This window comes from Cetorhinus maximus, chromosome 9, assembly GCF_964194155.1.
Source record: "Cetorhinus maximus chromosome 9, sCetMax3.hap1.1, whole genome shotgun sequence".
NCBI lineage: Eukaryota > Metazoa > Chordata > Chondrichthyes > Lamniformes > Cetorhinidae > Cetorhinus > Cetorhinus maximus.
Genome location: NC_135887.1, coordinates 4,088,819 through 4,111,806, shown reverse-complemented (window position 1 = coordinate 4,111,806; position 22,988 = coordinate 4,088,819). Strand labels below are relative to the sequence as shown.

General features: G+C 40.3%; 1 protein-coding gene across 1 annotated transcript in view; it reads right to left on the bottom strand.

Annotated features, from left to right (window-relative positions):
• Window positions 1-22,988, bottom strand: part of supt6h (SPT6 homolog, histone chaperone and transcription elongation factor) — a 75,368-nt gene that overhangs the window by 3,770 nt on the left and 48,610 nt on the right. The window contains exons 20-34 of the mRNA XM_078547954.1: window positions 20,216-20,292; window positions 17,630-17,765; window positions 16,074-16,211; window positions 15,420-15,587; window positions 14,818-14,945; window positions 13,517-13,724; window positions 12,115-12,262; window positions 11,855-11,997; window positions 7,424-7,564; window positions 7,135-7,330; window positions 6,566-6,804; window positions 5,948-6,061; window positions 4,152-4,276; window positions 1,057-1,169; window positions 719-799 (exon numbers count right to left, since the gene is read on the bottom strand). Of these exons, the coding sequence (XP_078404080.1) occupies window positions 719-799; window positions 1,057-1,169; window positions 4,152-4,276; window positions 5,948-6,061; window positions 6,566-6,804; window positions 7,135-7,330; window positions 7,424-7,564; window positions 11,855-11,997; window positions 12,115-12,262; window positions 13,517-13,724; window positions 14,818-14,945; window positions 15,420-15,587; window positions 16,074-16,211; window positions 17,630-17,765; window positions 20,216-20,292 (2,155 nt within the window). The remainder of the gene's footprint in view (window positions 1-718; window positions 800-1,056; window positions 1,170-4,151; window positions 4,277-5,947; window positions 6,062-6,565; window positions 6,805-7,134; window positions 7,331-7,423; window positions 7,565-11,854; window positions 11,998-12,114; window positions 12,263-13,516; window positions 13,725-14,817; window positions 14,946-15,419; window positions 15,588-16,073; window positions 16,212-17,629; window positions 17,766-20,215; window positions 20,293-22,988) is intronic.

Below are 22,988 nucleotides of genomic sequence, written 5' to 3'. Positions count from 1 at the left end.
CTGAATAAATACCACAAAATAGATTCACTTTCTTTTCAGATGTATGTGTCAAAACAATTCAAACCACACCATAAAAATTCAGGATTCCCAATTTTATTACCCTAATACCTAACTTTATTTTCTATGGGTTTAAGTTTGAGGTCTAGGGCTGCAAGATTATAAACGCCTACAAAACCAAACTCATATCCAATTCATTCTGTTGTCCACCAGGAAATGACTTTATCAGCTAAATATTAAATAGGATAGCAAGATGATCTTGTGAGTCACAGATCTTCACCATAGAATATGGGCAACTAACAAGATAAGAAATGGCGTCTGACCGAATCTCCATCACTGGTTTATTAAAACCACATTAGATAAGACATTAAAACACTAAAGAAAGATTTATTTTGGTTATGCTCCTTCCAGCTACTGAGTAACCCCACTGAATTGTTAACTAGGAAATACAAGGGGCTTGAATGATAGTGACAGCAACAATGTTAAGTGAAGCAGTAAGCTAAGGGCACCGAAAGCCATACTTAGAACTGTAAAAGTTGCACAAATAAAAAAATCTCACTGTAATGTCTGCTTTAGTGAAAATTTAGATGAAAATTACTCATTTCCTTGTTATCTAGCCTTATTCAACAGCAATAAAACTGCAGGAGTATAGTATTTTACAATCAAGAATATAAGGCATCTAGTTTTAATACAGGAAAAGCAAGCAATTCCGTATGCGTACCTGCCAAATTAATATTAGCTGGTGTTGCATCCATAGAGGCAGGTGTTCTGCTAGATCTGCTTGTACTTGAAGGTGTAATACCTGAAAACAGTCATCGTACTCATTTCAATACAGCACAAGGATAAAAATCTCGTTTACACTATTGTCACAATAATAAAAAAGCATATGTATCAATGTATATTTTGTGGTAAAATATATATCATCCAACCTATAAGAGAGTGGATTTAGATTATTAAAAGTCAACGACATCTGCATTTTTCTTACCACTTAATTTCAGTACATTAAAAAACATGCACACACTATGCATCAGATATCTTCACTGGCATCTGTAGTCTTACCTGGCACAGGATCCTGGAAATGATCTTTAAACCATCTAAATAGTCCATTCACAGTTGGGAAGACATGACCTCTGTAGCGGTATCCTTCTGGTGTCACTGTAACAAACTCCACCCTACAAAATAACATGGCATTTAGAGTGTAGACAGAAAGCAATGTACATTAAATTTTGTTAAACGATTTTTAAAAGTTGTCGTATGAACTGCCAGGTTTTAAACCCATTATCATTTCATACCTTCCAGGCAATGTCCCAGGCACCAAGAGCAGCATCCCTGGGACCACTGACAGGGCAAATCACCTCCAGAAGTGGTGGTACAGTGTTATACAGTCAGGAGGGGATTGTTGTAGGAGTCCTCAACATCGGCTCTGGGCCCCATGAAGTCTCATGGCTTCAGGTCAAATGTGGGCAAGGAAATCTCCTGCTGGTTACCACCTACTGTCCCCCCCTCAGTTGATGAATCAGTGCTCCATGTTAAACACCATTTGGAAGAAACTACTGAGTTTGGCAAGGGCACAGAATGTACTCTGTGCGGGGGACTTCAATGTCCGCCCTGACTGAGCTGGCCAAGTCCTAAAGGGCATAGCTGTTAGACTGGATCTGTGGCAGGCAGTGAAGAACCCAACGAGGGGGAAAAACTTACTTGACCTTGTCCTCACCAATCTCATGGTTGCAGATGCACCTGCCCATGACAGTATTGGTAGAAGTGAATGATCCATCTAGGTCTCTTCCTGTGATCCCCAGCATCACGGATGTAAGTCTTCAGCCAATTTGATTCACTCCATGTGATATCAGGAAACGGCTGAAGGCACAGGATATTGCAAAGGCTACATGCCTTGACAATATTCTGGCAATACTACTGAAAACTTGTGCTCTAGAACTAGCCATGCCGTTAAACCAAACTGTTTCAATACAGCTACAACATTGGCATTACCTGGCAATGTGGAAAATTGCCCAGATATGCCCCGTACACAAAAACAGGACAAATCTAACCTGGCCAATTACCACCTCATCAGTCTACTCGTAATCATCAGCAAAGTGCTGGAAGGTGTCATCGACAGTGTTATCAAGCAGCACTTACTCAACAATTGCCAGCTCACTGACGCTCAGTTTGGGTTCTGCCAGGGCCACTCAGCTCCTGATCTCATTACAGGCTTGGTCCAAACATGGACAAAAGAGCTGAACTCCAGAGGTGAGGTGAGAGTGACTGTCCTTGACATCAAGCATGTGGCCAAGTGTGGCATCAAGGAACCCTAGAAAATGGACTGCAGCGGTTCAAGAATGCAGTTCACTACGATCTTCTCAAGGGCAACTAGGGATGGGCAATAAATACTGGCCCAGCTAGAGAAGCCCACATCCTGTGAATGAATATAAAAAAAAACTGGAGTCAATGGGAGTCGGGGGAAAACTCTCCACTGGCTGGAGTCATATCTAGCACAAAGGGAGATGGTTTAGGTTGTTGGAGGTCAATCATCTCAGCTCTAGGATATCACTGCAGGAGTTCCTCAGGGTAGTTCCCTAGGCCCAATCATCTTCAGCTGCTTCATCAATGACCTTCTGTCCATTATAAGGTCGGAAGTGGGAATGTTTGCAGATGATTGCACAATGTGCAGCACCATTCGCAACTCCTCAGATACTGAAGCCGTCCATGTCCAAATGCAGCAAGACCTGGTGGTCAACATTCAGGCTTGGCCTGATAAGTGGCAAGTAACATTTCTGCCACACAAGTGCTGGGCAATGACCATCTCGCCTTGACATTCAATGGCATTACCATTGCTGAATCCCCACTATCAACATCCTGGGGTTGATTAGAAACTGAATTGGACCAGCCATATAAATACTGTGGCTGCAAAAGCAGGTCAGAATTCTGCAGTGAGTAACTCACCAAAGCCTGTCTACCAGCTACAAGGCACAAATCAGGAGTATGATGGAACATTCTTCACTTGCCTGCATCAATGCAGCTCCGACAACACTTGAGAAGCATGATATCATCCCTGACAAAGCAGCCCACTTGATTGACATCCAATCCACCACTTTAAACATACATTCCCTCCACCACCACTGCACAGTGGCAGCACTGTGTACAATCTACAAGATGCACAGCAGCAACTCACCAAGGCTACTTCAACAGCGCCTTCCAAACCTGTGACCCTCTATCACCTAGAAGGATAAGGACTGCAAGTGCATGGGACCACCACTATTGCAGGTTTCCCTCCAAGCTACATGCCATCCTGGCTTGAAATTATATTAACGTTCCTTGACCACTGCTGGGTCAAAATCCTGCAAAACCCTCCCTAACAGCACTGTGGGTGTACCTACACATGAACTGCAGCAGTTCAAGGTGGCGGCTCACCACCACATTAGGGGTAGGCAATAAATACTGGCCTCATCAGCAACGTCCACATCCCACAAAAGAATATAAAAGTAATGATTGCAGGGTCCCTTCAATAACATTTCTTCTCCACAAATGTACTGTATCCATTTAACAGATTTTCTACCATCAATTGCAAATAAATTCCTCAGATCTTAACCCTGTAGAACCCAGCCGGGTTGCAGCTTAAGAATCATCCCAAGTTCTATCAGTTCTAGCAAATGCACATCGTTGGTCTCTACTGTAATGCATCAATTTTGAAAGAAATTAAGATTTTCTAAAAATAGGACATTTTCCTATTCTAAAGTGAACCGTTTACATCACATTATAAATTAAAACACCTAAGTTGTGGCAGACTCTTTCCAGTCACCTATTGTGAGCACAGAACTAGTATACTGCTCGTTTCAGTTAACGACTGCTAAAATCAGAATAGTTCTGTACCGTTAACAGAAAATAAAACAATGTAATATAGTTGAAATTCACATGTTTTTTCAGCTCTAGACCTCCAGATATACAGCAATCCACTCTGTAAATCCACTAGTGAGATACTACTGGCTTGCCTAATTTTCTGCAATGGAGCACAAGAATATCACAATTATATCCATGATAAATACTTCATAGGGCTGAGGGAAAGGAGAGATTTTTCAATACAGGTATTACATGGGCTTATTAAGAATATTAGCTGTTTATCTATTGAAAATATAGAACAACATTTTGGGGATACCAACCTTGGCTTAGCACGAGGTTGGTAGCCTAACAAAAATTTTCCTGGCAGTTCCTTTGACGCTGAAACAAAATAGGGAATAAAAGAAGGCTTTTCCCTTTTGGATTTTGATAGCAGCTCTTCCATTTTCTAAAAAGAAAAATAATTAATGCCATATTTAATATTTTTGTATCATCTCACAGAATATGAAGGTACAATGTAACCTCCCAAAAATGACTGTTTATCGGCACATGTTAATTTTAAAGTTTGAAAGGAAAAAAGCTAGGTTTATGCAATCAAAACATTAGCATGACTCTTGTCAATACAGACACTGACTGACCTACTGCGTACCTATTGTGTTTAGTTTTTTTTATCTTCATGATCGACATCTTTTAGACACAATTCTTAGCCACTGGCACCACTGATCTATTATTAAATTAGTACGGTAGAACATCAAATAGCTGCTATAATAGAAGGAACCTTCTCTTGGTGGCTAATTAAAATTGAGAGCGCCAACTGTACCACCTCTAATGACTAAATGCTGGCAGATTGACTCCCACTGGATTTCTAAGTGACTTAAAACTGAAATTGTTGCTCAGCTCTGTTGCTTTAAGAAATAACTGTTGCCAAACGTTTAACATGGCAATCATCCTACCTTAACAACAACTTTTTTTAAAGCGTAGTTCAGAATCCATGTAAACAGGTAACTTAGATTTGAACCACTGCCTTAGTTGAATCCCAGGCTCCCATTATTTCATCAGCAACACACTGGTGGTCAGTTTTTCCAAAGCTCCATTATGCAATAAAACGCTGTATTAAAACCTTTGCTTGATTTTTGTAAAATAGCAACAACAGATGACTGCCCAACAGAAAAAAAATCTTGCACATTTGCTTGTCTCAGTGCAACCTAGGATTGCTTAACTAATCATTCTATCATGCAGCAGTTAATATCCAGAATCCTGTGGCTATCACATCTGATATTCAAAGCTATAACTCAGTCTGCTCTGATTTAATGGATAGTTAGAACACTATGGAACATCAAATGCACTAATCAAGTACAATCTGCATGTTACATTAGACATATTAGTGACCAAACAGTACTTGCCCATTTGTATATGTAGGGGGATCAAACTTACAACAGTCACTCACACTGTGAGAAAGATGTGATAGCTCAAGACACAAGCACCCACAAAAGTTTTAAAATAAAAATTGAAAAGAACAAATGATGACCGATGGCTGAGGGTGGCCAGCATTATGTTGCACTACTGGGACTGAATTATTAAAATTAAAGCTTTATACCAGAGTTAAAAATGTAGCACATAAATAGTAATTGCTAGTGAGTACAAAGTAGGATTTTCATAAATGTGAACATATTTTCTCATCAGCATGATGTACCAATATGTGTTCCCCAGGAATCTGTGCTAGGGCCTCAGCCTTTTACCATATTTATCAATGATGCATAAAGGAATTGAGAGCTGCACCCCCAAGTTTGCAGATTATACTAAATGAGTAGGTATAATAAGTTATGTAGATGGACACAAGGCATAGACAGTTTGACTGAGTGGGCAAAACTGTCAGGTGGAGTTCAATGTGGAGAAGTGGGATTAAATTCTGTAAGATTCAACAAAGACAAAACCAGAATATTTTCTTACATGATCCACTGAATTGTGGTAGCATGCCTGTCCTTTATTTCATATCATATGACATGGATGTAAGTTGTACCAATATGAATATTTCTCAATTTTCATATTAGTAAGCTCATTAGAATTGTTCCCCATGAAACCATTATTGAACTAGTCAGTTTACATGCTGTGCAAATACCTTGCGGTCTCCACCACTGCAATCCTGGTAGTATTTGTGATATAGCAGGTCACGAGCAAAAGATGCCATTGGCTGCACATAGCGAGCAGTAATTTCATCAAGATCTTCAAATTCCTGGAAAATGAAATTGCAGATCAAAAACTGTAAGAACCTTAGAATGCAAGGTGCACTTTTCAATAAGATATATAAACATATGTTTATCATATATAATTAATAAGCATTTGCAGGACTACTTGAGAAGAACTTCAATGAATGAAAAAGATGTTTCATGCACTGCATTAAGATATACATCAAATAGCTTCTACACCCGAGTGTAATATGAATGTACAAGAAAAGCTGAAGAAAGTGTATGGAAATATACATTATTTCACATTTGAGATAATTTACTCTAAATTTGAAGCCAACAGTAACCAGTATCAAATCTGTATTTTTAATTGTAAATAGAGGCATTTCGTTGCAGAGGAAGGAAAAAAAACCATGCAGTTGCTTTGAGCGCAGTGTGTGATGCCTATTATAGGCATCAGGATTCACACATATTCCACTAGATACAAATTCAATGGAGTTTCATAAAATCAAAATTTACACTTAAGTAGATTAAGATGTGATTTTTTTCCTTACCTCATTGTTAATCAAAAGAGACTGTCCCAAACTGAAGGCATTCTCTTTGCCTTCTTCTCTCACATCTATATGTTGATAGATCCCATCTGTCACTTTCCAAGTTACAGTGAGGTGGTTTGCTCCCTTGCTGCTAGGTCTGATGATAACATCTCCTTGGTCCATGGTTTCCATCATCTTCTCGGCCTGCTTGAAGTTGATATTGTGGAATGACGGGTGCACTATTACGCGCTTGATGTATGCTATAAGAGAGTTAAGAGTAAATAAGTATTAATAAAATGATTCAATTAAAAAAACACAAACATTTCAGCATTTACATATTACCAAGATCTTAGACCCGCAGGTTCACAAGTTTGTAAAGCTAGAATGTTTTCTCGAGTTGAATGCCAAAGAGAAACACAGCGAAGGTCTCTTCCTTGGGCTCTGTTACATTCAGAAGATAACATGACTAGCCTGGAGAGTTAAAGCATATTTCAAATTAACGAATCAACTGAAAACTGAGCTCAACAGACTGAAGATACTGAGGTTTTCAAAATAAAGAATTCAAATTATTTGTTTAAATTTTAACTTACTTGTGCGCTGCTGTTTCTTCTTTGCATCATCTTCTACTTTTCGGTCTGCGGCCTCAGAATCAAAGTCATAATATGTGTCCTTGGGCAATTTCCATTCATTGTTCTTGTCCATTAGATCAGATGTTCGACACGTAAGGTCCACACTAAATTTTTCAATGTCTATTTTCATTATTCTGCAGTGCACAGTCATACCAATCTACAAGGGAACAGCAGTAGTCAATTATATGTCTAGTCAGATATCACCCCATGTGGGAAATAGGGAAATAGTTTGAAAGAGAATAATCTCTACCTTGACCCTTTCTTCAGGGTGTTTAACATTTTTATCACTGAGGAACTTTGTTGGAATGAAACCTGTAACATTGTTGTCTAGCCTTGTTTTCACTCCTATAGCCTGACCAGGGCAGGCACCGCTGTCAAAATGATTCCAAACCTGTAGGGGGAAAAAGCCAATCTTTTGAGAGCAGCTTCAATTATTTAGTGATTTGAGATTTTCCTGCTGAAAGAATGTGAAGGACAATGTTAGGGAAGAAAGTAACATTTGTCATGCTCATAACCTTTTGCAGTAATGTGCGTTCCTTCAAAGAGGCATGCTCTAAGGAAACAAATTCTCATCTTTAGATCTTTACGCTATAAATAGAGCTCCAGGTGGACAGCGAGTTAGGCAGGCAGATGGATAAACAGACAGGCAGATGGGCAGACAGAAAGACAGGTAGAAAGCAGACAGACAGAGGCAGATGAATTTGAAGCCCCACAACAGGTGGGTTTGGGTGTTAACAATCTGAATCCTGACCCAAACCCACCTACTTCTTGTTTGGGTGGAGGTGGGAGATGGGCGGGGGTTGAGGGTTGGGCAACCAAACCCCTCTCAGGATGGGAGTTGGCAATTTAAATATATGAGACTGTGCATCATTTTTATGCATAATTTTAAATTTAATTCTGATGCCCGAGTTTCCCAAACCTTGGCAACTACAGGAAGGCAATGATTGTTAGATCCAGGAGTGTCTTTCACTTGCCTCTTGGATCCAATGTCCTTGACTCGGTAAACTACTGGGATTGAACACCCCTTTCTGATCTCCCTCCAATCTCCCCACACCTCAACCCAAGTCCTCTGACTTTTGCCATCAAAATCCACACTTGCTATCCGTGATGCCTCTGACCAACCCCCCTCCTCCACACCCCAATCTGAACTCCCCAATCACCCCAAAGCCTTGATGCATGCACCCTCTCCTCCTTCCACCCCGCTGTGACCTTACACCTCTACCCATGCCCCTCCCTTACACGAGGTTGGGGCTAGGACTTGTCTGGTCCTCTGGCCTCTGTTCCAAAGTTTTCCACTCACTTGGATGCCAAACGTGGGTTGATGTCCAGGTGGGGAAATCAGTCAGTGATGTCACATGCATACTGTGGAGTTAAAACTCCACAACGTGTGCGGTAACCCCAACTTTTGGGCTTCCTGCATGCTACCAGATACCCATACCTACCTGAGTGGGTCAAACAGAAAGAGAGAGAGAGAAAAGACAGACTTGCATTTATTTAGTGCCTTTCATATCCAGAGAATATCACAAAGTGCTTTACAGCTAATGATGTACTTCTGAAGTACAGTCAGTGTTATAATGTGGGAGATATGTCAAGGCTCCACAAATAAGAATCTGATAATGACCAGATAATCTGCTTTGTTGTGACTTTATTTGAGGGATTAATATTGGCCAGGAGAATTCCCCTGCTTTTCTTTGCAATAGCACAATGGGATCTTTTACGCCCACGTGGGAGGACAGACAGGGCCTTGGTTTAACAGCTCATTCAAGAGACAACACCTCTGACTATTTAGAACTCCCTCAGAACTGCACTGGAGTATCAGCCTAGATTTTCTGCACTCTGGACTATCTGGAATAGTCTTCAGCTCATAACCAGTACCATTCACAACTCCTCAGACACTGAAATAGTCAGTTTCCATATGTAGCAAGACCTGGACAATATTCAGGCTTGGGCTGATAATTGGAAAGTAACATTCGCGCCACCCATGGTGAGCAATGACCATCTCCAACAAGAGAGAAACTAACCCACCTGCCTTTGACATTCAACTGCAACAAAAGATGACCAAAAAAGTAGTAAAGAGGGAGAAAATGAACTTTGAAGGTAAACTAGCAAGCAACATATAAACAGACAGTAAGTGCTTCTTTAAATATGTAAAAAGGAAGAGAGAGGCCAAAGTGAACAAAGGCCCCTTAGAGAATGAGGCTAGGAAAATAATAATGGGGGCCCAGAAAATGGCACAGGAGTTAGATAAATACTTTGCTTCAGTCTTCACGGTAGAAGACACTAATACCATCCCAAAAGTACCAAATAATCAAGGGACAAAAGAGGGGGAGGAAATAAGTATAATAACTATCACTAGGTGGGAAAAGGGAAACTACTGAGGCTAAAGGCCGATAAGTCCCCCGGACCTGATGGGTTGCATCCTAGGATATTAAAAAAGTAGCTACAGAGATAGCTGGTAGTAATCTTCCAAGAATCCTTAGATTCTAGAAAAGTGCCAGAGGATTGGAAAACGGCCAATGTAACACCCTTATTCAAAAAGGGAGGGAGACAAAAAAAACAGGTAACTATAGGCCAGTTAGCTTAAGATCTGTCATTCGGAAAATGTTGGAGTCTATTATAAAGGATGTAATAGCAGAGCAGTTAGAAACACATAATCTAATGACGCAGAGTCAGCATGGCTTCATGAAGGGGAAATCATGCCTAACATATTTATTAGAATTCTTTGAGGAGGTAACAAGCAGGATAGATAAAGGGAAACCAGTAGATGTAATATATTTGGATTTCCAAAAGGCGTTCGGTAAGGTACCGCACATAAGGCTACTTTATAAGATAAGAGCCCATGGTGTTGGGGGTAGTATATTAGCATGGAGAGAGGGTTGGCTAACTGAGAGAAGACAGAGTTGGGACAAGGGGGACATTTTCGGGATGGCAACCTGCAACTATTGGAGTGCCACAGGGATCAGTGCTGGGACCTCAATTATTTACAATATCTATTAATGACTTAGATGAGGGAAGTGAATGTACTATCGCCAAGTTTGCGGATGGCACAAAAATAGGTGGGAAGGCAAGTGGTGAGGATGACACAAAGTCTACAGAGGGACATAGACAGGTTAAGTGACTGTGCAAAAACTTGGCAGATGGAATATAATGTGGGAAAATGGGAGGTTATGCACTTTGGCAGGAAGAATAGAGAAGTTGAATGTTATTTAAATGGAGAAAGACTGCAGAAAGCTGCAGCGCAGTGTACTTGAATCCCAAAAAACTAACATACAAATTCAACAGGTAATAGGGAAGGCAAATGGAATGTTGGCCTTTATTTCAAAGGGAATGGAGTATAAAAATAGGGAAGTCTTGCTAAAACTGTACAAGGCATTAGTTAGACCATACCTAGAATACTGTGAACAATTTTGGTCCCCTTATCTAAGGAAAGATATACTGGCATCGGAAGCAGTCCATAGAAGATTCACTAGGTTGATCCTGGGTATGGAGGGATTTTCTTATGAGGAGACGTTGAGGAGGTTGGGTCTGTACTCATTGGAGTTTAGAAGAATGAAGGGTGACCTTATTGAAACATATAAGATTCTTAGGGGGCTTGACAGGCTAGATACTGAGGGGTTGTTTCCCCTTGTGGGAGAGTCTAGGACCAGAGGGCATAATCTCAGGGTAAGGGGGCGCCCTTTTAAAACAGAGATGAGGAGGAATCTCTTCTCTCAGAGGGTAGTGAATCTGTGGAATTCTTTACTGCAGAGGGCGGTAGAGGCTGGGTCATTAAGTATATTGAAGGCTGAGATTGACAGATTTTTAATCAGTAAGGGAATCAAGGATTATGGGGAAAAGGCAGGAAAGTGGAGTTGAGGATTATGAAATCAGCCATGATCTCATTGAACGGCGGAAGAGACTCGATGGGCCGAATGGCCTCCTTCTGCTCCTGTGTCTTATGGTCTTGCCATCACTGAACACCCCTCACTATCAACATTCTGGGGGTTACCACTGACCACAAACAGAACTGGATAAGCCATATAAATATTGTGGCTACAAGAGGAGATCAGAGGCTGGGAATTCTGCGGCGAGTAACCCCAAAGCCTGGCCACCATCTACAAGGCACAAGTTAGGAGCGCGATGGAATACTCTCCACTTGCCTGAATAAACACAGCTCCAACAACACTCAAGAAGCTGGGCACCATCCAGGTCAAAGCAGCCCACTTGATCAGCTCCCTCACCTAGAAGGACAAGGGCAGCAGACGCATGGGAACACCACCACCTGCCAGATCCCCTCCATGCCATACACCACCCTGGCTTGGATATATATCGTTGCTCCTTCATTGTCGCTGGGTCAAAATGCTGGAACTCCTTTCCTAACAGCACTGTGGGTGTACCTGCACCACAAGGACTGCAGCAGTTCATGGAGGAGGCTCATCACCACATTCTCAAGGGCAATCAGGCACTGGCAACAAATGCAAGGCCTTGCCAGCAACACCCACATCCCATGAAAGAATAAAAATCTCAAGGCACAAGTGTTCCTTTCTGAGTCACATCTGGCATTATGTAAAGAAGAATGCTTTGGAAAAAATTATAATGCATTTAATTAATTTCATATTTAATTCAACATTTAATTCTAGGATAATTTTAAAAAAATTATGAAGCCTATTTTATATACCCAAATTTCAGAACAGTGCTATACCTCACTAAGTTCTGGAAAGTTGTCTTGCTGGCAGAAAGGACACTGCCAGAGACCAGTTTCATCGTTCCTGATAGCTTGATCATAGCTTTCGCCCTGGGGCCTCCTGTGAGCGATCCCTGTCACATTGCATGTAATTAATTTACCTAAACAGAAAAAAAAAATTAAAAGCACAATAATTCCAGCAAACTTGCAAAATTGGAAAGAAGTTTAATATTGCTTTTCTAATTATATGTATTCCGGGCCACAGAGAGAGACCTTACCAATGTAAAAAGTCTCCGGAGTTTCTTTAGTTAGCATGTTGAAAATTTCCTCTGAATTTGCTGCACGGCACGGTACACGCAAATCCTTATACCTGCAGCTCAGCTCAGCTCGAATATCATACAGCGTGATACCTTTGTTACCATAACCCTGTTAATGATAAATTAAAATAGATCAACCTGTGCAAACTAGACACTGAAAATTACTTGTTCTATTAGTTAATTAGCAGTTGCAAGAAGCAATGTTCATTATAATTCATTAAAATTCAATACAAGTTTTGGTTTTTAACATCAGTGGCACGTATGCATATTTACAAGTACAGACTGCCTCATCGAGTTAACACGTACACAGAATTATTCACAGCATACTTTTTAAACATATTAACTTAATTTTTATAAGTCAGTTGTGCTTTTCAGTACCATGTGCTGAGGTGTAGGTATAAAATTAAATTCACAAATGTTAAATAGTACTTAAAAAGCTGTTGAACAACAGTGGGTTTCTAGAAAACAACCTGCTTTTTTGGGGAAGGAAGTTACTTTTTAAAGTAGCAAAACATAAAAGTATTCCCACAAATAATTTTGCACAATCTGAAAAGCCTGTTATTCATCGGATTGTACTAGTTGGCATATGCTACACAAAACAGTATTTTGATCAATTGAAGTTGGTTCGGGTTACAATTGGGAACAACATCCATGGCCTTAAGTGGAGGAAGCATATATTGTGCAAATACAGACAAGCAAATACTTGGCAGGCATGCGCAGGTTTGTGCTCAGCTGAGAAGTCACTGACTGCCAACTTACACATGATAAATATTCAAAACAAAAACAGAATTACCTGGAAAAACTCAGCAGGTCTGGCAGCATCGGCGGAGAAGAATAAAGTTGACGTTTCGAGTCCTCATGACCCTTTCACGAGGACTCGAAACGTCAACTTTATTCTTCTCCGCCGATGCTGCCAGACCTGCTGAGTTTTCCCAGGTAATTCTGTTTTTGTTTTGGATTTCCAGCATCCGCAGTTTTTTGTTTTTATCTCTGTGATAAATATTCAATTGGGTTAGGCTAAAAGGCTGGTAGTGCCTATGAAATTGCACCACAGCAAGTTAGCATTGTTAGGATGGAAGGGAAAATACCACTGTATCAAGTGCAAATTGGTTTTTTTTAAGGTTCATTGCACATTGTACCATTTATCTATATTAAGCATATAAAAAAAACACATTATCTGTCAATTCCGGACAATCAGTAAATATTGAAATGCAGCATACTTGTCATTACACAGATTGCAGGACAGCGTGATTTTTGCCAAAGCTGACAAAAATGTTCCGTTGTTTTGCATTATTATTATAATATCTGACAAACAATTCTGAATTAAGCATTCAATTGAAAAGCAACTTGCGAAAACACCAACCTGCCTCTCCAGTTCTTCTGCAAATGCGTCAAGGTCAAGGTCCTTTAGTCGCTCAGGATTTTCCAAAATTTCTTCCAGTGCTCCAGCTGGGTTAGCATCCTCTGCTGATTCATCGTATTCGAGTGCATCCACAGCCATTTTCCTGGCCCACTCGTAAGTTTCAGGGTGAACTCTAGAGCCATCCAGGACCTCAATGTAGGAATCAGTACTGCAGATATTACACAGGGCAAATGTTACATAAGTAGGTAAACATTGCTATGTGAGCAAAAGACAAATGTAAATCAATGTTCCTTGCTTGTCAAACTTTGGTTTGATTTATATACATATTACATATCATATATCCTACTCACTTTAAGAGCTTAAAAGTCAGCCAGAAAATTCGTTAAGTTTGGGGAAATTTGTTCAATAATGATTAATCAATCTGCACAGGTAATTGGGCACGTATCTTGCCGATCAACATTACTCAGAATAGATAAATTACAATGATGTAACTGATAATAAAGTTTCATTCTTCCTTCAAACTCACAATGATTGAAAACTTTCCATCACTAATCTACAAAATATATGTTTATTTCCCACTACAAATTCTCTGCCAATACATGAAACCAAGGCTATCACTCAGTTTGATTAAAAGATTGAAGGGCATTATTGTGTGTTGTGATCACATCCAGCCCTGGTCATCATGGAGGATGGTGAATGTTTATCAGTAGCTATTATATAAGAATTCCTAAGTACATTTGACAACATGTCAACGATTAAAGGGGGACAACAGACTTAATTCAGGATTTGGCCAAATTATCACTCATTTGGATGATTGCTACCACCGTTTTTTCCAAAGGCAGGCAATACAAATACAAAATACAAAATCACCAAGTCTGGGATGCACAGCAAAATATAATTCAATAAAAATATCATTCTAGAATTCAATACCCAAGATATAAATATCAAAGAATAACATTTCTCAAGTTTTACAATTTTGAAATATTTTTTAAACTCACTCCAATTATGCTCCTCAGGATGCATTATGAAGCAGTAAACTCTAAAAGACAGTGCCCATATCCAAAAAGATGAAAATGGATGGAAGGGAACACAATTTTTGTTTTAACATCATAACAACAAATAATTCAGACATTATGGCAATGGTAGACTGCAAGAGTTATTAGGTAGCTGGAGACCCCTGGCTCACTACAGTATTATAGACCTGGACAGCTGCAATTGTCACATTACTGGAAAACTAGAAAGCATACGCTCAACAGTGCACAAAATTTCACAAACTGTACTTCTGCATTATTAAAACTGACCTGTCCCCTAATGATGCAGTATCTATTTTAATAAATCCTGCACAATTGATGAAGACTTTTGGGCCCATATGGCACATCGTGACTAGCTGGGTCCTGTTTTCCAGGCGAGTGTTATTTTGTTTGAGGATCTGCATAATAAAATAATGATTCGCCTGTTAGTTAATAGTCCGTACAGAAGTCAAAAGCATAATCCTACTGTTGCTTACAGAATTAAGACCTCAGTCTTCAAAATCAATGCAATTGTCTGGCTGTACATCTTTATGCATGTCTGTAGGTCAATCGATCTTCAGTGAACAAAGCATGCAAAATGCTATTAGTGATTGGGGTTTATTTGCTGGGTATCTCGTGGTGCAATTCACTTAAAAAACTTTCACAAGCTTTCAGTGGATATACAGCTATTTTAAATCTTTCTTTTATGCTTCCCTTTCCCTTCAATGCACCAAATGTCGTACTTGAGATAAAATTTTCAATAGTCCGGATTTACAATATGGAACCAGCCACACCTTTCTGATGTTAGCAGTACTACAGTGCCTATTACAATTGACAAGAACATGACCAAAATGATTCAGCCCTAATCAGCAGTCTTCAGTTTACATTCCTACCTTCTGCAGGTGCGATCCTTTACGAGGGCCTAGACCACAGACATACTGAACCAGTGCCTGAGTATGTGGATGGGTTATTGCTCTGTTTACGTCCACACCTACTTCATTCACTCGATTTATAAACTCACAGTAAAGTGCATTCAATAATTCTTCTTTTATTACTTGTTCCTGAGGGGTAGGAAAAAAAAATGAACCACGCAGGAAAGCACTTTAAAGACTCTTTCAATTTAAGTCAGGTTAGAGTGAGCTGAGGGTGGCATGATCCACACAAATGTTTCTCTCTCAGTATCTGAGAGAAAAGTTATACGTAACTTAGGTACTTAACTCCAAAACCGCTGAATCTTTAACATTAGAGACAATGATTAAATTGCATCATAATCAGCCTTATAAAATTAACAGCATTTTTTCACACTCACCCACCTTTCTGACAGCATAACAAGTATACAACAGATGTGCTCCAACATGACAATTTAAATTGAAGAGTGTAAGTGTCAAGTTGTAGGAGGACTTGCCAAACATCACTGCCCGTTTTACATTATTGCACAAAATCAAGATCTACTTCCTTAAATCTATTACACACAAATACTTTCCAGTATTTTCCATTTTTAAAAAGGTGAGTATAGATGCGAAAAATAAAATGACAAGATAGATTACCTGCAATGGATGGAATTTGAGACAAACAATGTCTTCATCTGAACTGCAAACTTGAGCAAACTCTACAAGTGGATCCTGTACCCGACGAGCCAATGATACTGCTTGACGAAGCAATGGTGGATAATCCCTAAAATCATTCTAGTGTGCAAGAGAACCAAGTTAAAGAAAGCGTTTTTGTTGAGAATACAAATCCTTCTACTTTATTTCAGCCTTTTGATCTCAATAAATCACAATTAAGAGATGCCCCCAGCCCTCTGCCAATGCCTTTCTTCAGTAGGTTGCTCAGAGACCCACAGGAACAAAGCATTACAAATATCCCTCAGATTCATTTCTCCCTGAGGGGCATGTGGCCATTTCTTCACACAAACATCAGTACTGTGGAAATCAGGGACTTAGCCAGAAAAAGGGAAGGGAGAAGAAAAAGGACGACAAATTGTGTTCCAAGAATGTGCCACAGATTTTAAATTGAAGTTAATATTAAAGTAATTTAATTTTGAACCACGAGAATAGATCTGCGCTGAGAATACTTGTATACTAATTTAAATTTCAGATGCAACAGGTGCACAATATGCTTCCAGTACTTTTAGGTACAATATATAGCATGTGTGTTTGGCTTAATTTTCTTCAAATACAACATATAACTTTTTCACATACAGTAGCTTACATTTATTTACAGTTTACAAACTTTGACATTAAAATACAATGTAGAAAATGGCTTTTATTGCAATTTTCTAATTTTATACAGTTTGTGATTTACTATTCTCGGGCCAACTGGGAGCTCTTCAAGTTTTGTAATTAATAATCCACAATAATTCTTATACCTGGCATTGTGATTTCTGAAAAGATTTCATTGTATCAGCATTCTGGTTTAAGCACTAAAACTTACTATTTTGTTACAAAATTAATGTTGTAAGATTCTAAGTCTAACATAAGTATATTGATGTGATTATTACCAAAAGGATTTTAAAAATTTATTTAAAAATTACAACATTGTCTCATCTATAGGTCACTAATTGATCGCCCAAACTGAACTATTACCCCAGTTATACTCAATGACACCAAGTGATCAACCAGTCGGGGGCACTCTTTGATTTAGAAGACCTGAAGTTCGAGTTTTCCTCTCAGCTCAACATGCAGTAGCTGTGGATTTGACTAACTTTGCTAACTGGAGCTAATCTAGCTCTTACGATAGTCTCAAACTTCCTGGGAAGCAAGTGAAAGCTCAACCACTTCAGTTACTTGACTGCCTAGTGATAAATTATTTTGTTTTTTTTTTGGTCTGAAATGTTAACTTTGGTGAGATAGACAACAAAGGGCAGCTCTTTAATGACAGTTCAAGCGTACGGCTTGTAAACACAAGTAGGAAAGGAAAAAAGAGAGAACTGATGACATTCTGTGATTGTTTGAGAAACTTCATGAGGCTTGGGTAGCAGCACCAACTGAAGGACACAAAAATCAGTACAGAAAAAGCTTGCATTCCAATGATCGTGCTGTGTACTCCTAGCCAACAAGTTTAGTTACTTCAATTGTGATGCTCATATTTACATATTTCTTACCTCGGACTTTTTACTATTCATGTAGAGAAGAGCTAACTCATTGTCCACCAGCTGCACTCCGATGGGTGACATTTGATGCTCCTGCTCTAATTCATGCACTATTCGTTTTATGTCCTCTACAACCATAAGTGCATCCCTAGCAAGAAAAATACCTAAATATTAAATATCTGGTGTATGTTGTGCATGTCCTGTCCAAAACATTACTTCTTGCAACATGCTTGTGTGGCAATATTAATAATCGCAATGTCTATATAAACATTTATAAAAGAATGGACATGGGAATGATAACCAGACTGTAACCAATACTTAAACTCAGCAGGTCTGGCAGCATCTGCGGATAGGAGCACAGTTAACGTTTCGAGTCCGAATGACCCTCCAACAGAACTAAGTAAAAATAGAAGAGAGATGAAATATAAACTGGTTTAAGGAGGGGTTGGAAAACCCACGGTGGTTGACAGGGCCCTCAACTGTGTCCGGCCCATCTCCTGCGCATCCGCCCTCACACCTTCCTCTCCCTCCCAGAAACATGATAGGGTCCCCCTTGTCCACATTTATCACCCCACTAGCCTCCGCATTCAAAAGATCATCCTCTACCATTTCCGCCAACTCCAGCATGATGCCACCACCAAACACATCTTCCCTTCACCCCCCCCGGTGGCATTCCGCAGGGATCGTTCCCTCCGGGACACCCTGGTCCACTCCTCCATCACCCCCTACACCTCAACCCCCTTCCACGGCACTTTCCCATGCAACCGCAGAAGGTGCAACACCTGCTCCTTTACTTGCCCTCTCCTCTCCGTCCAAGGGCCCAAACACTCCTTTCAAGTGAAGCAGCATTTCACTTGCACTTCCCTCAATTTAGTCTACTGCATTCGTTGCTCCCAATGCGGTTTCCTCTACATTGGAGAGACCAAACGCAGACTGGGTGACCGCTTCGCAGAACACCTTCAATCTGTCCGCAAGCATTACCCAGACCTCCCTGTTGCTTGCCATTTCAACACTCCACCCTGCTCTCATGCCCACATATCCATCCTTGGCCTGCTGCATTGTTCCAGTGAAGCTCAATGCAAACTGGAGGAACAGCACCTCATCTTCCGATTAGGCAATTTACAGCCTTCCGGACTGAATATTGAGTTCAACAATTTTAGATCATGAACTCTCTCCTCCATCCCCACCCCCTTTCCGATCCCCCCCCACCCCTTTTCCCCAATAATTTATATAGATTTTTCTTTTCCCACCTATTTCCATTATTTTTAAATGTATTTCCATCCATTGTTTTCTCTCTACCTTTTAGCCTTTTTTGATTCATTCACCCCCACCCCACCCCCACTAGGGCTCTCTGTGCCTTGCTTGTCCTGCTTTCTACCCTTAATTAGCACATTCTTTAGATAATATCACCACCTTCAACACCTCTTTGTCCTTTTGTCTGTGACATCTTTTGGTTATCTCCACCTATCACTGGTCCTCTATCCAGCTCTACTTGTCCCACCCCACCTTAAACCAGCTTATATTTCACCCCTCTTCTATTTTTACTTAGTTCTGTTGAAGGGTCATTCGGACTCGAAACGTTAACTGTGTTCCTCTCTGCAGATGCTGCCAGACCTGCTGAGTTTTTCCAGGTATTTTTGTTTTGGATTTCCAGCATCCGCAGTTTTTTGCTTTTATATTATGTAACCAATACTTTGATCATGTAACTACAGATGGCCAGGATGAATTATTCATAGATTTGTCTCGTACCTAGAAAATGATTGGTTTTCCCAAGATACTCTATCAACTTATAGTAACCTATTCGGTAAGAAACAGTAGCATGTGTGCTCAGCAAGTTGGAGTACATATTTACTGCAGCACACATCTGTCTCAAATTAAGTAGAAATATTTTCACTGATGCACAGTAGATACAATAGTTTTAATATGCAAACAAAATATAAAAATTGTATTTTGTTTTGGCAAACATCCTTGCAGTTGCTATAAATTAGGATCTCAACAGTAAAAGGGCTTTTTGCTTCGCAATAATTCTTATACCTGGCACCAGTGATTTCTGAAAAGATTTTATTGTATTAGTGTTAGGGTTTAAGCACTAAAACCTGCTATTTTGTTACAAAATTAATGTTGTAAGATACTAAGTCTAACATAAACATATTGATGATAATTACCAAATAAGATTTAAAAAATTAAAAAATGCAACATTTCCTCATCTCTAGATCACTAATTCATCAACCAAATTGAAGTTTTTTGTTGTTGCTATGTTGCTGAAGTCCCCTTAACCACTAGGTGTTTACAGCAACATGTTGTTGTACATGGAACTTGACCTTACTTATTAACCCCAAAGGTGGAATTCTTTGCACTTCCTTCACTCTCTGACAAAAAGACAACTAAGTGCCAAGGTATGTATCAGGTGAAATTGGGCTTTTGACTGAAAGCAAAAGCAAGCTTTAAAACAGGTAAATCAAAAAAGGGGGCTGTTCAAAGTTGATTTGATCAGATCTTAAATACAGCCACCCTGTTAGCGTACCAGCAAGCTGTTCTGAAATGTTTAAAAAACAGTCTAGCTTAGCTATTTATTAAATGAACAAATTAGTTCCTTACCTATTTTCTCCACCCACAGCCACAACATGAGGTTTCTTATTTAGAAGAAACTTTTTCAAAGTTTCAATATCATGTGCCTGTGGACAGAAGATATAGAATTGAGCTGCTGTAATTCAATTCACTTTTCTTCATGTCTATTTCTCTTGAATTATGCAAACTATTAGTTTGGCAATAATGGAGCAGAAATATTAAAAGCTAAACAGCAGAGTATGGTAAATGCCAAATTATAAAAGCAAAGGCAAAATGCAAAATAAAAACAGAAAATACTGGGAAGGCACAGGTCAGCCAGCACCTGTAAAGAAAAGCTGTTCCAGTACAGCTACAATACTGGCATTTACACGGCAATGTGGAAAATGTACACAAAAAGCAGGATGATTCTAACCCGGCCATCAGTCTACTCTCTTTCATCAGTAAAGTGATGGAAGGGGTCATCAACAGTGCTATCAAGTGGCACTTGCTTAGCAATAATCTGCTCACTGGTACTCAGTTTGGGTTCTGCCAGGGTCACTCAGCTCCTGACCTCATTACAGCCTTGGTTCAAACATGGACAAAAGAGCTGAACTCCCAAGGTGAGGTGAGGTGAGAGTGAGAGTAACTGCCCTTGACATCAAGGCCGCATTTGACCGAGTGTGGCATCAAGGAGTCCTAGCAAAACTGGAGTCAATGGGAATCGGGGGGAATACTCTCGGCTGGTTGGAGTCATACCTAGCACAAAGGAAAGTGGTTGTGGTTATTAAGGGTCAATCATCTCAGTTTCAAGATCACTGCAGGAGTTCCTCAGGGTAGTGTCCTCAGTCCAACCACCTTCAGCTGCTTCAGCAATGACCTTCCTTCCATCATAAGGTCAGAAGTGGGGATGTTCACCGATGATTGCACAATGTTCAGCACCTCAGATACTGAAGTAGTCCATGTCCAAATGCAGCAAGACCTCGACAATATCCAGGCTTGGGCTGACAAGTGACAAGTAACATTCATGCCACACAAGTGCCAGGCAATGACCATCTCCAACAAGAGAGAATCCAACCATCGCCCCATGACATTCAATGGCATTACCATCACTGAATCCCCCATTATCAACATCCTGGGGTTTACCATTGGCCAGAAACTGAACTGGACTAGCTACATACATACTGTGGCTACAAGAGCAGGTCAGAGGCTAGGAATCCTGCAGTGAGTAGCTCACCTCCTGACTCTCCAAAGCCTGTCCACCACTTACAAGGCACAAGTCAAGAGTGTGATGGAATGTTCTCCACTTGCCTGGATGACTGCCGCTCCAACAACACTCAAGAAGCTTGCCACTGTCCAGGACAAAACAGCCCACTAGATTTGCACTCCTTCCACAAACATTCATTCCCTCTACCTCCGAGAAACAGTGGCAGAAGTGTGTACCATCAACAAGATGCACTGCAAAAATTCATCAAGGCTCCTTAGGCAGCACCTTCCAAACCCACTACCACTGCCATCTAGAAGAACAAGGGCAGCAGACACATGCGAACGCCACCACCTGCAAGTTCCTCCCCAAGCCACTCGCCATTCTGACTTGGAAATATGTCGCCATTCCTTCACTGTCGCTGGGTCAAAACCCTGGAACTCCCTCCTTAACAGCACTGTGGGTGTACCTACACCACAGGGACTGCAGCGGTTCAAGAAGGTGGCTCACCACCACCTTCTCAAGAGCAATTAGGGATGGGCAATAAATGCTGACCTAGCCAGTGACGCCCACATCCCGTAAATGAATACAAAAAAAGGCAGGTTATAATATTTCACATGTGTACCCTTTTTCGGAGCAGAGCGATAAAAAAGTAACAATTTTCTGTTCGAGTTCTGACAAAAGGTACAAATTCTAACCCTGTCTTTTCTTTTTACTGATGTTGACTGATCAGTGCACTTTCAACATTATCCATTTTTATTTCGAATTTACAGCATTTTCTTTTTAATAGTATTGTAGAATTGCAAAATATTTTACTTGATGGCAATGGTAAGTGGCACAGTAATAATAGATAATCATTTGGGCAAAATAGAATTCATCCACCGCCAGAACCATTCACTCTCTTCACAGCAGGAGTGTGTGCCATATACAAAATGCACTGCTGCAGCTTGCCAAGCCTCCTTCGACAGCACCTTCCACATTTGGGACCGCTACCACTAAGAAGGACAAGGGCAGCAGATGCGTGGGAACACCACCAACTGCAAATTCCCCTCCAAGCAACACACCATCCTGGCTTGGAACTATATCAACATTCTTTCACTGTCGCTGGGTCAAAATCCTGGAACTCCCTTCCTCACAGCACTGTGGGTGTACCTACAGCGGTTCAAGAAGGTGGCTCACCATCACCTTCTCAAAAGCAATTGGGGATGGGCAACAAATGCTGGTCTTGCCAGTGACACCAACATCCCATGAATGAAAAAAAAAATACATGCAGACACTAAATTAACTCTACTGCATAACTTAACTAAAATGGCTTAGTCTGTTCCAGAGGAAAGAAAGGTACACAAGCAACTCATTGTGAGGGAACAATGTTGCCTTGTGTCAAATTAAATTGCAACCGTTAATTATCATTGTGGTTATTAAATAGCAACAGCTTTAAATAAAAGACCTTCAGCCCATCCAGCCCACCTATGTATGTACACTCGTGATGCATTCCTAATAAGCACCAAGTTCCATTTGTTGATAGTGGCCAGGCTATTAAAACTCCCAAGATCTCACTCCTGCTCTAATACCTCAAGTATCTTCCTAATTAGCACCTAATTCATATCAACCTTGCCTCTGCCT